The following is a 14539-nucleotide window of genomic DNA, read 5'->3' on the forward strand; positions in this document are numbered from 1 at the left end:
TTCAGCAGCTCCTCTCAGTTCACCCCTTTTTACCCTTTTGGAGACCCTCCCCTTTCATTCACAGCTTGCTTTCTCTCACTCCAAGTCATTCTGCTGGCTTACTTCCCCCACCTCACAGGCTAGCACACCTTCAGCCTAGCTACTTTATACAACCGCACTGCCAAATAAAGGCATTTGTGTTAAGGCCTTTCCCCCTCCTGGAGGGCACTCTACTGCAATTCCCTCTAACAATGCTTCCCATTCTGTTTCATGCACAGCCTCGTGCTTTTAAGCAACTATGGAATAATTAGAAGAACAAGAGAGAGTTGTTAGATGCCCTGGTTGAGAGACGTTTTCGTGTGCGTGTGCCTCATTTGTTGACCCTCCCCACGTGCTACCCTGAATTGAAACCAGGGTAGTAGATGCTGCCAAGCTGAGGGCGTGGTGGAAGCTGTGCCATCTAAATGGGAGCCCATCAGAGAGGAAGGGGGGATTGGACACGGACTTGCAGATGAAAGATCTTGATTAAAGCTTTGAAGCACGTGCCATCAGTGTGCTCAGCCCATTTAGAAGGTTCTCACGTGAGTGATGGCTGTTGCATTTAGCACACATTTCACCGATCGTTTGTGTCTCTGAGATCGACTACAAAAGAGGCAGTAAGTTTTGGGAAACTTAAAGATCATAATTCTCCCAGATGAGACTGTCCTTCATTGTGCTAAACCACAGTGTGATGCTGTAGAAATGGCTTAAATCAAGCTGTCCAGCCAGCCTCTGAACCACTCCCTAGAATGTTCTGTGTTGAGCCATGCTGACTGCGGGATTAAAGTGAGATTTTGTGTTCTTTTGTGGTGAAAAGAAACATATCCACACAACAGCTAAAGCAACAAAACAGAGAGATGCAAACGCCAGGCAACTGTCTGGCCACTGAAAACTAAGTGTAATTCGGCTTCTGGCTGATTGGATACTCATTTGACGCTTAGACTTTCTTTTGACCAGAATGCTCGCACAGGGAACACCTCTGCCATTTGGATCGCAGAATTTCCTTCCCCGCTTTGCTCATTTTCAATGGAGCATCTCATCAAAGTTCAGGATACACAGAACAGTGCCCAAAACACCTCCCCATATGGCATAGCCCAGGATAATACTGAAATGACATCACCCCTAACAACGCTAATAGTTATCATCTGCCATCTGCTTGGAGTTTTGATAAGAACCAGGCACTTTGCTAAGATTTATATCCATAATTCTAGGTACAATTTACATTTTTGTGAGGGGTAATTTAAGCCAGTGGTCACAACTAATTCAGGAAATAACTGTTGTAGTGTCTGTTTGCTCAGGAATCAGTCAATGGATCAGTCAATTCACAGATCCATTCATCATCCATCCTGACTGACTCAGCAGTCTATCCACTTGTGCACCAGCATTGAGTAGAGTAATAACGGTACAAACAAAAGGCTGTTCAATGACTGAAAAGGGCCACGTGCTCTAAGAGATGGAAGGACCTCTGGTGAGGAAATGTAGACTCTAGCCGTGAAGAAGAGGTATTTTAATTGAGTTATAGGCAAGATTCCACATCGAGGCACTATGATGTTATCTATTTTTGAGACTGATTCCTGCCATTTAGCCCAGGCTGGCACTGAGCTTGCGTTCTTCTGGCCTCTGCCTTCCAGCACTATAAACATTCACCACCATGCCCAGCTTTTCATAGAGCTTTGTGTGTACTCTAAATTTTTTCTTAATTATTTGAGAATTTTGTCCAATGTGTTTTGATCATATTTGCCTGCTTTGCACAAATCTTCCCAGTCACTCAACTTTGTGTCTAAAAAAAAAAAAAAAAGCAGAACAAAAACTCAAGCCCCACATTCATACTGTGCACAAATTCTTGGGTGGCAGAAAGTGTACAGATTTATGAAGCCTTAAATAACCAAAATTGGTTAAAGGGAAAAAATCAAAGGGAAGATTAAAATTTTCTAGAATTAGTCCCATCACTCTGGGAGGCAGAGCAGGCGAATTTGAGGACACCCTGTCCAACAACAAAGCAAACACAGAGAAACCCTGTCTTGAAAAACCAACCACCAAACAAACAAATTTCTAAAATTGAATGGAAATACAAACACCACATGTAAAAACCTATGGGAAACAGATAATAAATAATACATTTGTTATTTGTTTATTTGTTTAGTAATTGTCTGCCTTTGGTCACATTTGAGGTCAGTTGTAAAATACTTGAGGTACTTCAGGTGCATATAAAGCATGGAAAAGACAACAGGTCATAATTATAGAATTATGTCACTGAAGAGAGTTTATGTTGCTGCTCAAGGGCAGAAGCTCTGATGGGTTGATGCAGAGAATAATATTCAATTTGTGAAAAATTGCTAACTTTATTGCTATGCTAGTACGGGTAAAACTGATTAGAGATGTTTCCTATACTATAATGTTCTAAAACTAGATGTGTTTTGGCAGAAGAAATTATAATGAGATGGGTCAATCCAGGTGATTCAGCTAATAGCTCTCCCTCCCTCTCTCTCTCTCTCTCTTTCTCTCTCTCTCTCTCTCTCTCTCTCTCTCTCTCTCTCTCTCTCTCTTGTTTTTTTAAGATAGGGTTTCTCTGTGTAGCCCTGGCTGTTCTGGAACATACACTAGGCCAGGCTGGTCTAGAACTCAGAGATCTGCCTGCCTCTGCCTCCTGAGTGCTGGGACTAAAGGTGTGCACCACCATTGCCTGGCCCAGCCAGTGGTTTTCAGATCCTCCCAAATAACATCAGAGGGACTCCTTAGTAGAATCCTTGGGGAGCCGATTCATTTTATATTTTCCAGGAAGTTAAAAAAAATCAGAAGAAGTGGTCGACCCCATAATAATCACCTTCGTTGGTTGGGATATTAGTAATGGCTGTGGGCTAAGGAGATATCTTAGTGGGCAACAGTGCTTGTGGTGCAAGTATGAGGTCCGTCATTCAGAGTCTCAAAAGCCAGGTGGCAAACAGACTGACACTGTGGCTAGCTTGTAAGAATAGGGACTAGAGACAAGAGACTGTTGGAGATAGTACACTAGCCCAACCATTCAGTTCTGGATACAAGTGAAAGAACACACCTTAATATATACATAATGGAGAGAAATCAAGAAAACACACCTGATGTCAACCAGTGACATCCACACGCATGCCCATACACATACACATGACACACACATCCCTGCACACACACGGGCTTAATCATGGGATAGTTTTTGTTTGTCTACTTTAACATTATCATTACAGATAGAGCTGATGCTATGAGGCAGTATTACTGTTGATGCTACTTTATGAGTGAAGTCAGAGAGCCAAAGTGATCACACCCAAGGTGAAAGAGTCTCACTGGGATCCAAAGTGTAGCTCACTGTTGTCTTCCGAGGTCCAGGCAATTTTTCTCCTCTTGATGAGACCGAGTTGAGTTAGCGCTGGATCTGTTCTGTATCCTTGACCTCTCATAGAATAAAACAGTTTTCCTTCACTCCTATTAGTAGTATTTTCAAGAGCTTTAATAGTAAGAACAGCATTTAGTATGCCTTTAGACATTTTGGGTCTACTGATAAGGATTCCTCAGGTCTACTAATGCCGCATGTTAATCTTCCTTAAAAAGAAAGGAATGTGGCTATAAATTTGTTCAGTTAACATGAATTATTGTTGTTTTTTTAACTTAGTCTTTAATTAAAGTAACATTTCAGAGATGGTTCCATGTTGTCTTGGGAGCAAAAAGTCAAGGGCTAAAAGGAATAAATAGATCATACTCTTTCTTCTGGAGTAGTGTGTTGGCTTCTCTCTCACCAGTCCAGCCCTCACCAAAGCTGGATATGGCGTATGGAATTGGAGTTGCCCTGTGTGTCCCTTGAGTTGACTCCTTTTTTATACCTTTGTATCATTTGTTTACTGACCTTATATGTTCATCTCTTTAGACTATTAGAATAAAATATTGATTTTAAAACAACAGAAATGAATTTCCAGCGCCGGGAAGCCCAAGAACGAGATCCCTGTTGATTCTTTGAGGCTTTTCTTCATAGCTAATTGATGTTCCTCTTTCTGTTCTTCTTGTCCTGGGCGGATGTTTCTGGGGTCCTTACATAAAGGCATCTTAGTGGGAGCTCCACGCTGTGAGCTAATCACCCCTCAAAGCTCTTGCCTGCTAATCCCATGCTTGATTAGGTTTCAGTTTCTGAGCTCTGTGGGAGCACACTCATTCAGACCATAACAGATGCCACGTCATGATCATCCTAAGGATGTCTCCATCCTTTCTATCTGCAGCCTCCCCCTCACCAATGCCACACTGGGTGATGACGTCACTTGTTTTTTTTTTTTTTTAAACAGAGCAGAATTAGAATGTCTAGAACTTACCATGTGGTGTTGGAATGGTCTTAACTCCCTTTAAGCCCCACAGGACAGTCTGTGTGTACTGTGGTAAGCAGACAGTAACAGATCATTGAATCTGCAAAGTTCATTGTGGAATCAAACTTTTATACAGTGACTTTTCAAAGTGATAATTTTAGGGAGCTCCTGGTATACCTGACCCAATGCTCTATTTTGTATGTCACATTTACCTGGTCTTGTGAGATTGTTGCACAGTCCTGTGATGTATCAATGATAAGATGGTAAAGTGGGATATGTCTGGCTTCTGTCTTGCTTATGCTGTGCTTCCTCTTGCTTCCTTATAGGTCAGAGGAAAGTGTTTGACCTTCCTTCTGGGAGCTGTCTATTTCGCAGTGATGTTTATGACAATGGATCCTCATTTATCTATGATAACTGCACAGTATGCACTTGCAAGGTAAGGGGGGGGTCTCTACAGGGATGGGGCACTACCCAACAGGCCTAGATTACCATAGAGTTATAGGCCAGTGTTTTTCACCAGGAGGAGATATTGTTGATGCTATCTGAAGAATATACTCATACCCAAGGTCATGGAGAAAATCTGGAGACTGTCCCAAAGATCATCTACAGTCAGACACTGTTCTGACTGTTCTAAGGCTCCATGTATCTGAGATGAATTCTGTAGCACACTTGGCAAGGACAATAGTGTTAGTTATATTCAAGAGAAGAGAAAGGCATGGTTTTACAGTTCATTACAGAGATAAACCTGATCGGTTTCAGAGCCCATGATTACTCTCATGAAACGATGCCTGCTTTCCGTGGCTTACATGATCCTGTGTTAAACATGCAGCTCCCTCTATACACACTACTTCATATAAATACACAGAGCATCTCCTTGTGAACATGGTCCCCATGCCCAAGACTTCCCATCCACCCTGAAGTCTCACAGCCAACATCTTTCTCTTGGAAGCTCAAACAGCCCTTGCTGAAACATGCCACCTTCCTGTTTCTCTTGCTCAAGGGACAGTCCATCAGCTCACAAATGGACCTAGTTATGTTATTACTATGCATTTACATCACTTTGGGGCTTAAGGAATCCTTGAGACATGATAAGACAGAGTGTCCCAGTATCCCAGCAGAACTAGAATGAATCATTTTCCTGAAATTGGTGGGCTTACCACAATATGCGGTCATAGACATTTTTGTGAAAGTGGATACTTGAAGAGACACCATGACCCAGACAACTCTTATAAAAGCATTTAACTGTGGCCTTCCTCACAGTTTCAGAAGGTTAGTCTAATATCATCATGGTGGGAAGCAAACAGGCAAGGTGCTGGAACAGTAGCGGATAGCCTTACATCCTCCTGATGTGCAAGGAGAGAGAGGGGGGGGAAGGGGGAGGGGGAGGGAGGGAGACACAGAGACAGAGACACACAGACACACACACACACACACAGACCCACACACAGAGAAAGAGACAGACACAGAGAGAGACAGAGAGACAGACACACACACAGACATACACACACAGAGAGACAGAGAGAGAGATGGAGAGAGAGAGAGAGAGAGAGAGAGAGAGAGAGAGAGAGACAGAAATACAGAAACACACACATACACAGAGACAGACAGACACAGAGAGAGACAGAGACACACACACACACAGAGGGAGAGAGAAAGAGAGAGAGAGAGAGGGGGGGCAGGCAGACAGATAGGCAGGCAGAGAGAAAGACTAGGTCTGGCAGGGTTTTTTAAAACTCAAAGCCCAGTGACACAGTGACACACTTCCTCCAACAAGGCCACACCCCTTAAGACTTTTCATTTTTGTCAAACAGTTTACCAATTTGGGACTACACATGCAAATATGTGAGTGGTGGAGGGACATTGGCATTTAAACCTCCACAGGTGAGAGTCATCGTGATAAGCAGTAGCTCTAGCTGTCTGTGTAGTGCTTCCTGCTTCAACAGCCTCATCCAATGTTCTTCCTGATTTCTGGGGCAGGTGCAGGAAGCCTGAACAAGCTCTGATTCTGTAGAAAGTGAAAGAAGGGCAGGAGGGAGGAAATGCCTTGGCCCATAGTGATCTAGGATTTCTTGTTTTTCCGAAGAAGTATGCTGGGCTCTTGAGCATGAAGTTAGAGGCCAGTAGGAAGCAAGCCTGGGAGGTGCCACACCCTCACCTGCTACAAATATTAGTCAGGATGCATGTCTTGAAGTGGATGGAAGGTTTATTGCACTACATTAAAACGTGGTGCTAGGAGAGTACGAATTAGAGCCATTGTTGGCCGTCAAAAGTGACTGCGAGGGATGCTTAGGAGAGGTGAAAGTCGTTCTTAATGTCTAGTGTGCCTTTGGCCCTCCAGGACTCTACAATGGTGTGTAAAAAGAGGTGCTCCCACCCTGGTGTCTGTAACAACGATGAGGGTGCCTGTTGTGAAGAGTGTCTCCTAAGGGTGCCCCCAGAAGATGTCAGAGTATGCAAGTTTGGCAGCAAGATTTTCAGGGTATGTATAAGATATGCCATCACAAGTATCATGAGCTGTGCGAGCCATCAGACTACACTGGCCATTAAAAATCTCCAGACACAGTGCAGATTAGAGTTTTACATTATTTATATATTTTAAAACACACATGTATATTTGTTAGAGTAATTTAAGTATGCATGTGCGCGCGCGCGTGTGTGTGTGTGTATGTGCTAAAATCAAGGACACGGGAAATTTCAAGTGTGTCAGTGTTATTTCTCTTTCTACATGTGATCTGCCATGGCCGAGGCTCAGCTGAGCATTCAACGTGGCTGGTATGGTTATGGGTCCAAATGCCAATCTATTTGGGGATGTTTGTCATGGTCGTAACCATGGCAAGATCCTGATGGATTTAAAATTCAGTGCTTTCAGCAACGTTTCACAGGTTTCTTTGAGAAAAAAAGAAAGACTCATTAGGAAGGTATTCAGATGAGGATGTTTACCAAGTAAGTGACCAGCATATGTTTGAGACTCCAACTCCACGGTACTCAAAGGCTTGCTTACTGCCCATCTGACACTGCCTGAAGTGCGTTCTACATTGTTTTCTGATGATCTTCAGTGGAAAGTTATGTAGTAACCACTTAACTTCAGTAAGCAGATGTTGGCTTTGTTCAAACTGTGTCCCCTCTCTTATCTAGCATGTTTCCTTTAAGAATGAGGGAGAGACTCTGTACCAAAACCCTGCTTGGTGACACCCACAACCACCTAGACTCTTAGCATCATGTCAGATGAGGAAGCTCCCTCAGGATTCCTATGCACTGACATGGTTGGAGAGAAGCCTGCATTCCTACGGACCCTGTGAGAAAGAAGACAATGCATTAAGCCCATTTTCAGAGACACTGATGTGAACTCCATCTTATTCAAAGCCATTTACTGTCCCCAGGGCACTGAGATAAAATTAACTCCTCTTATCGCAGTGCTTTGGACAAAACACTTTCAGGTCACCTCATAGAAAGGCTTCGTTTTTGCAACTGGAGCTTAAAGTACTTTACAGAGATTTTGATCCCCAGGAATATTTCCTCATAGAACAGTGATAAGTTCTATGCCGTTTAAAGACAAATTCAGTTAGGTCTGTCTCACCTGAGGGGCAGTGGAGGGTGGCCAGTCCTTAAGAATATCTTCAAAACCGAGAAGGGAGAGGTTGCACCAAAGATCTTGAGTCCACAGGCCCAGGAAGGAGTCCTCATTTCATATTCATGCCTGACTCTGTCATCTGATCTTTCCAACTTCAGTACAGGCACGAGCCTGCCTGGCGTGTTCTGCCTCAGCACCGACACCTGCACGCTGCACATCCAAGGGGCTCGGTACATCATTGAGTGTCTTTCTATCCAAGCAAGAGTCTAGTCTCAGAAGCGTATCTCAAAATGCTATTATTCCCGGTGTTGGAAGGAGAGTGCTAGCCGGGCAGCATGCAAGCTCCTCCTGTCCCTAGGGCTAGTTTGTCAGGGCTCTCTGTGTTCAGATGGCTGCTGACCAGGTGTCTGCCTGGATGCTGTTCTCTCCATGTCCTGGGTGGCTGGGAAGCCGGGGTGGGGGTGGGGGTGGGCATGGAACAGCTGAGCTTCCATCACCACGCCTCAGCGTCTCAGGTAACTGATGCCTCAGACAGCAAATATTTCAATCCCATTAACCAGAGGAAAGTTAAGGTTTTGATCACGCATCATACATGAATATTTGTATTTTCTGGTCCTTCAGGGTGAAATTAAAAAAACATGTGAGCACAGGAGGGGTGAGATATAAACATGACGTGGCTAGAGCCAGAATACCCTTCCATATTTTGGAGCAAGATTTTTCCCACCCTTAAAGCAAACAGTATCTAAGGATACTTGCTAACCACTCCCTGAAGCTGATTATCTACAGGTGCCTCCGAGTCCTGTGGGCTACACTGCTTTCCTCAGGCGGTGGCGTAGGCAATCTCTCCTCAATGAGGAAATGAGAGCCCACTGGCTCGGCTCCTGCAGCCTCTACCTGCTAGTTGAACTCTGTGCTGTGTCCTGCAGGATGGAGAGATGTGGTCCTCAGTCAACTGTAGCATCTGTGCTTGTGTGAAGGGGAAGACAGAGTGTCGTAAGAAGCAGTGCATTCCTGTCAGCAGCTGCCCACAGGTATGTTGGGAATTTTGGCTCCATTTTCTCTGTTATCTTGGGAAACACATGGCACATGCTGTTTTCTGAAAAGACAACCAGAACTCCCACAGTTTACATATGTGCCCCTGTAGCTGAAGTCCCTGGTGCAGCTGGACGATTCCTTCTTGCCATCCTTACCTGGGGGCCAGCCTTGTCCAGTTCTTGCTGCCATCTTCCTGCCTTTTTAATTTGTAAATACTTCTCCAACTGTCTTGCTTAGATCTTGTTCGCTGTTGTTGGATTTTCAATGTAACATCACAACTACATTTTGCTTTCTCCTTCTTTCTTTCTTTCTTTCTTCCTTCCTTCCTTCCTTCCTTCCTTCCTTCCTTCCTTCCTTCCTCCCTTCCTTTCTCTCTCAAATCTCAGCTTTCTTCTTATAGCCATGGTAATATGTGGTTGTTTAATAGTAAATTCCCCACGAGGATTTCCTTGCCTAGCAGAAGCCCTAACCCTCTGCAGAACACTCCCCATCCAGCTCTGGCCTCCATTGTAGCCTCACATGGAAATAGCATCCTTATGGAAATACCTCTTTTCAAAAACCCAGAGCCCAGGGCCTTGAATAAAGCCACCATTATCTTCTGCAGCATGGCCTCCATTGAATTCACCTCAGCAACTTGAAACCTTTCAATGCTTTGTACGTTTTGGGAAAATGTCAAAGCTATTCAGTACCTTCTAGCGAGGGGAGGAAACATAGCCATATATTCAGAGCATGTTCTCTATTCTGTTATAGAACGCTTTTGATTTTATTCACATCTGTTATTATTATAAACAAAAAGTTGCTGTTTTTACTTGAGTGCCAAATGAGGCACAAAAAAACAACAGCTGTTGCCATTGCACAACTGAATTGGGGGGGTGGTAGAAAGGGGAAAAAATTCCCCTAATTAGTCTTGCTTTAAAAAGCCTCAGACATAAAACTGAAAACTTCCCATAAAAGAAAAAAAAAAAAAGTAGGTACAATAAGCAGACTTGAACACGGGCTGCTTATAAATATTCATTGGGAAAAATGGAATCACATCGTTTCTGCCAGTCCTCGGGGAACCCTCGCTGCTAATGAACTCTCCCAGCACATGTTAGTAATAATGGGCTTCCTTATTCTACAAGACAAAACGGGGAAGCAGTGCCAACCTGGTGGCTCAAGTAACTCGCCTCAGCAGGCCACTGTGGAGTTTCCAGCTTCACCTCAGCTCTGCCACTCGTAGCTGGGTCGGTGGTTTCTGCAGGGAGGTCACAGCTCTTCGTGTTGCCTGCCCGTGTCTCCCTGGTGATCTCACTGTGTGTGCCACACTCAGGCCAGGCATGTTGCTCCCTCCCAGGAAGGCCTTTGCCCAGCCCCACCTCCTCTGAGGGTACTTCGCAGTGCCCCGGACTTGGCTGCAGGACCACCTTTCCATTTCTAGGCATCCGTCCAACCAGTGCTCCCCTTCTCGGAGGCTAGTGCAAGGTCTTTGGAAGGTAGTTTTAGCTCCACTGTGAAATCCTTTAAAAAGAGAGGGGGGGGGCAGTTTACTTTTTCTTCCCTCCATTGACTGGGGGGAAAAAAAAACTAAACTAAAATTAGAAAACATAGAAAGACTCTGTCCCATCCTCATCCCTACCCCCATGTCCTTTGAGTTACCTGTTTTGTTTTTTCAGAAGGAGGTTATGTTTGTAGTCACTTTATGCCCTCCTAGATAATTCCCAAGGCTCTGGGGGTGAGAGCATCAGCACACTGTCTCCTCAGTCTCATCAGTGTACGTTGTGGCCATTTCTTGGCCACAGAGAAATGGCAGTGTCTGCTGAGGTATAGGTGCAGGGAGCGGGAGCTGCCCAGATAACTTGATTAGAAATTTGGCTTTAGCACATTCCCCTCCAGTGGGGCCCAGTGCCTTGTCCCAGCTTCTTTGGAAATCATTCCATGCACCTGGGCTGATCTTCCCTGGCTCTGTCCTTGAGAAATTAAATGAGATTCCCCTATGGCAGCCGTTCTTAATTCCTTTGTTGGGGGTTGAACTACCCTTTCACAGGGGTCATATGTCAGCTGTCCTCCATATCTAATATTTACATTATGATTCATAACAGTAGCAAAATTATAGTGATGGAGTGGCAAAGAAGATAATTTTATGGTTGAAGGTCACCACAGCATGAGGAGCTGTATTAAAGGGCCGCGGCATTAGGGAGGTTGAGGACCATTGCTCTATGGCATCACAGAGTTTAATGTGTCATTGTAGGCTTTGCTGATGCAAGAAATGAATGAGACCTGGCTTTAGTTCTTCCATAGCAAAATGTCATTTGAAAAAAACTAAAGTGACTATTTATTTTGAAGATACCCAAACCTGCTTTGCAAACTGCTCACCACTAGGGAAGGAACAGAGCCTGGGCCACCTCTCCGTGTATACGTGTATACGTCACTTCCTTAGTTCTCTGTGAAGGGGTCTGAGATCACCTACACTCAGAGCCACTTGTGAATTTCAAATGAGATGAAGCAGGAGCCACCCACAGCAGCCTGTCCCGTGTGCAGTAGATAACAGAGTCATGAGGAACGATGGCACAAAGATCTGTAGTAAGAGAGCGTGGCCTGTGGCGTCACAGGAAGTTAGCTGTTGTGTTTCCAGCATCCTGTGCTGCATGACACCAGCCAAGAAGGATTTTGCAGTTCCTGGCAATGACGACTATCAGAGCATTAAGCCATAAGGCACCAGCTCACTAAAGCCCCATATGCAACCCACTGTTAGCAAGGGCTGTTCCTGAAATGTTAATCTGCTTTCACATTCTCCCCCCACGTGATTACTCACTGAGTCACATATAAGAAAAGGCCATTTGCCCATACAGGTCTGGAGAATATGCATCCTTCTTTAAATGTGAGGCATTAAAAAAAAAAAGGCATTTGACTAGGAAGCTGCACTGCATCTACTGAGCAGTGGAGGAAAATTACTCAGTGCTACAGAGCTCTCTGCTTCATTGCTTTTGATTGTCTAGCAGGGAGTTAGCAAGGATGATGTGGCAGAGGAAGAGGACTGAGTTTGATCTGTAGTGCAGCATATCTGCAGGATGCGAGCATCCTCAGAGTGGGTTGCAGGGTACCAGGGTACCAAGTGACAGCAGGAAGAAGGTTGTGCTTGTATGGACAGAGTGGCTGTGGTTCCTATTTGTGAGCTTATGCACTTGGCCTCTACAGGGCTTGGCTTGGCTATCAATGAGAAAGTTATGTCCAGGCTGGCTCCATACTTTGAGGTATCTTGTTTCTTAAAGGATAAAAACAGGAAACCTTTTTTGGGGGGGGACGGGGTAGTGGGGGGATGATTTTGCCTGGCCTGAAAACTTGATGCTTGAAACTTCATTTTCGCTGTCATGGTCACCACCAAGTTCAAGTACAATCTGGGCTGATTTTGTTGGTTTATCTTGTATTAGATTGAGAGAGAGAGAGAGAGAGAGAGAGAGAGAGAGAGAGAGAGAGAGAGAGAGAGAGAGAGAGAAAGAGAGAGAGATATATTTCTCCTCATAGGACCATTCCTTAACATTAAATTTTTGGTGTTTCTTTTTTTTTTCTCTCCTGACCAGGGTAAAATTCTCAACAGAAAAGGATGCTGTCCTATTTGCACTGAAAGTAAGTTCTTCCTTTGGGAAAACGAGCTCTTAATATTTGTTTAACATTTTGCGATGACCAGGAAAACCTGGTGTAAGTTTTCTATAGACTTACTTCTGTATGTATGAGATGGACTCGTCTGCCACCTAGCCACAGGCACCTGAGATCAGCTGTCACCTTCTCCCAGAAGCTGGCTCGAGACCTGGTTCCTTTGGAATCTGCTGTTAGAACTCAGGAAGCTAGCTGGTTGGAAGCAGTTCTAAAGAAGTGCTAATAGCACTTACAATCTTTGCGGCTAAGATAATGATGCCTGGTAAGGCCAGACATTCATAATCTTTTGGGGATTGACTTCTTTTCCTTATACCACTGAACAGCTGTACTCCCCCTCCCCTGCTTCTCCTGGGAGCATCTGACATAACTGATGGCAATGGGCTTGCATCCTGATACTTTTAACTGAGTTCTTGAAGGTTCTATGTAATTGTCGTGAAGTATGAGAGCCATCTCAAGCTGCTCTGTTCATCTCAGGGACAGAGCACTGTGATGGGTGTCAGTCCTATACGGGGGCTACATCTAAATGCCTACATCTATCAGAAAATTGCTGGGCTGGTCCACAAGCTCCCTTGGCTTCCATACAGCTTTCTGAAGTATACTACTGAAAGAATGGTGTTAGAAATGCATTGTCAAGTTGCTTGTGCTACGTGGTGGCAGTATTAGCAGAGTCAGGAAATGGGTTAGAAACTATTTTACCAGCCAGTCAGGCTTAGAGACATGCACTTTTGAGGCAGTTGGAAGCAGCTTTCATATGGAAACAGATTTGTTTCTTTCATTTATCTGGTATCAGAATTTATATTGCTCCAAGAAATTCTGTTTCCCCCCCCTTTGATGTTTAATATCCTTGGATGACAGATACATAAATTTTGTCATTTTATATCTCAATACAAAACTATACATGGAAAACTATTATATGTTAATGTATAATCTATACAAATATTACCCTTGTCTAATACGTAGTATTATTTTTAAAGATAGAGAGTCATGGAAGTTTACAATGGATGAAACTGCTGATTGAATTAGCAAAAATATAAGTTATAGATTTAATAAAAGAACTTTCCTTTGAAGATAATGAAGTCATAAACTATCTCAAAGGAGGGCAATGATGCATGACAGTAGATTCAGAAATTAATGCAGAGAGAAGCAGCAGCTGTGATTAACACAGCCGATTCAAAAGCACGTGCTTCAACTATTCCCCTCCGTCACCTTTCAGAGACTCTTTGCTTACAGCTGGTCCCTAGGCTGCTCTCAGCTCCATTCCCTTCCGTGTGAGCAGTCTCCACGATGCACTGATAACATTTTTCTCTGTAGCCACATTAGTGGGCACATTTGCCTTTCTCTATAGAGTGTAGATAATGAGGCAGAGAGAGACTACATGAAGTACAGACAGACCTCCCAGGAACTCCCGGTATTTTGCGGTTCACCTCTTCCATGTGGATGACACAGAAGTGCTACATCTTCTGGTTCTCTGGCTACCAGCCTCATGCGAACGTGGGCTTTGCACAGAAACAAGCCAAGTCTTGAATTGCCCAAATGTCTAAGAGTCCAAAGTGGTGATTAGCGACATTTTGGTCAAGTAAAGCTAGATCTTGTTAGTATTATCTATCACAAGCTGGCTTTTCGATATTATCTAGAAGCACGGAGGCTTATAAAGAAATAGAACAGGACGAAGAGAAGACAGTTTGTAGCCAGCCGTAGCAAGTGCTGTGCTGTGTGAAGCTCATGAACGAGCCATCCTTCCCGTCACCCAGGGAGACAAGCAGAGAAAGCCACCCAGCTGGAGGGGCGCTGGGGGGGGGGGGTGGCGCGGGCTGCACCTGCACCTGCAGCCCAGGGCTGGAAGTGCGCAGGCCTGCGGCTCTCGGCCCAAGTCTGAATTATATCATCAGATGGCTATTTCTCAATTTTCCCCGGTGTTCTTCCCATCTGTTTACCCTCGCTTGCTCTCCAGCGGTTCTTCCAT

At 44.4% G+C, this 14539-nt stretch overlaps 1 protein-coding gene across 1 annotated transcript in view; it reads left to right on the top strand.

Annotated features, from left to right (window-relative positions):
• BMPER (BMP binding endothelial regulator) overlaps nt 1-14539 on the top strand; it is a 241863-nt gene that overhangs the window by 136235 nt on the left and 91089 nt on the right. Inside the window, exons 8-11 of the mRNA XM_084783929.1 lie at nt 4664-4773; nt 6676-6816; nt 8835-8939; nt 12501-12546. Coding sequence (XP_084640055.1) covers nt 4664-4773; nt 6676-6816; nt 8835-8939; nt 12501-12546 — 402 coding nt within the window. The remainder of the gene's footprint in view (nt 1-4663; nt 4774-6675; nt 6817-8834; nt 8940-12500; nt 12547-14539) is intronic.

Source organism: Acomys minous, assembly GCF_964271855.1.
Source record: "Acomys minous genome assembly, chromosome: 5".
Taxonomy (NCBI): domain Eukaryota; kingdom Metazoa; phylum Chordata; class Mammalia; order Rodentia; family Muridae; genus Acomys; species Acomys minous.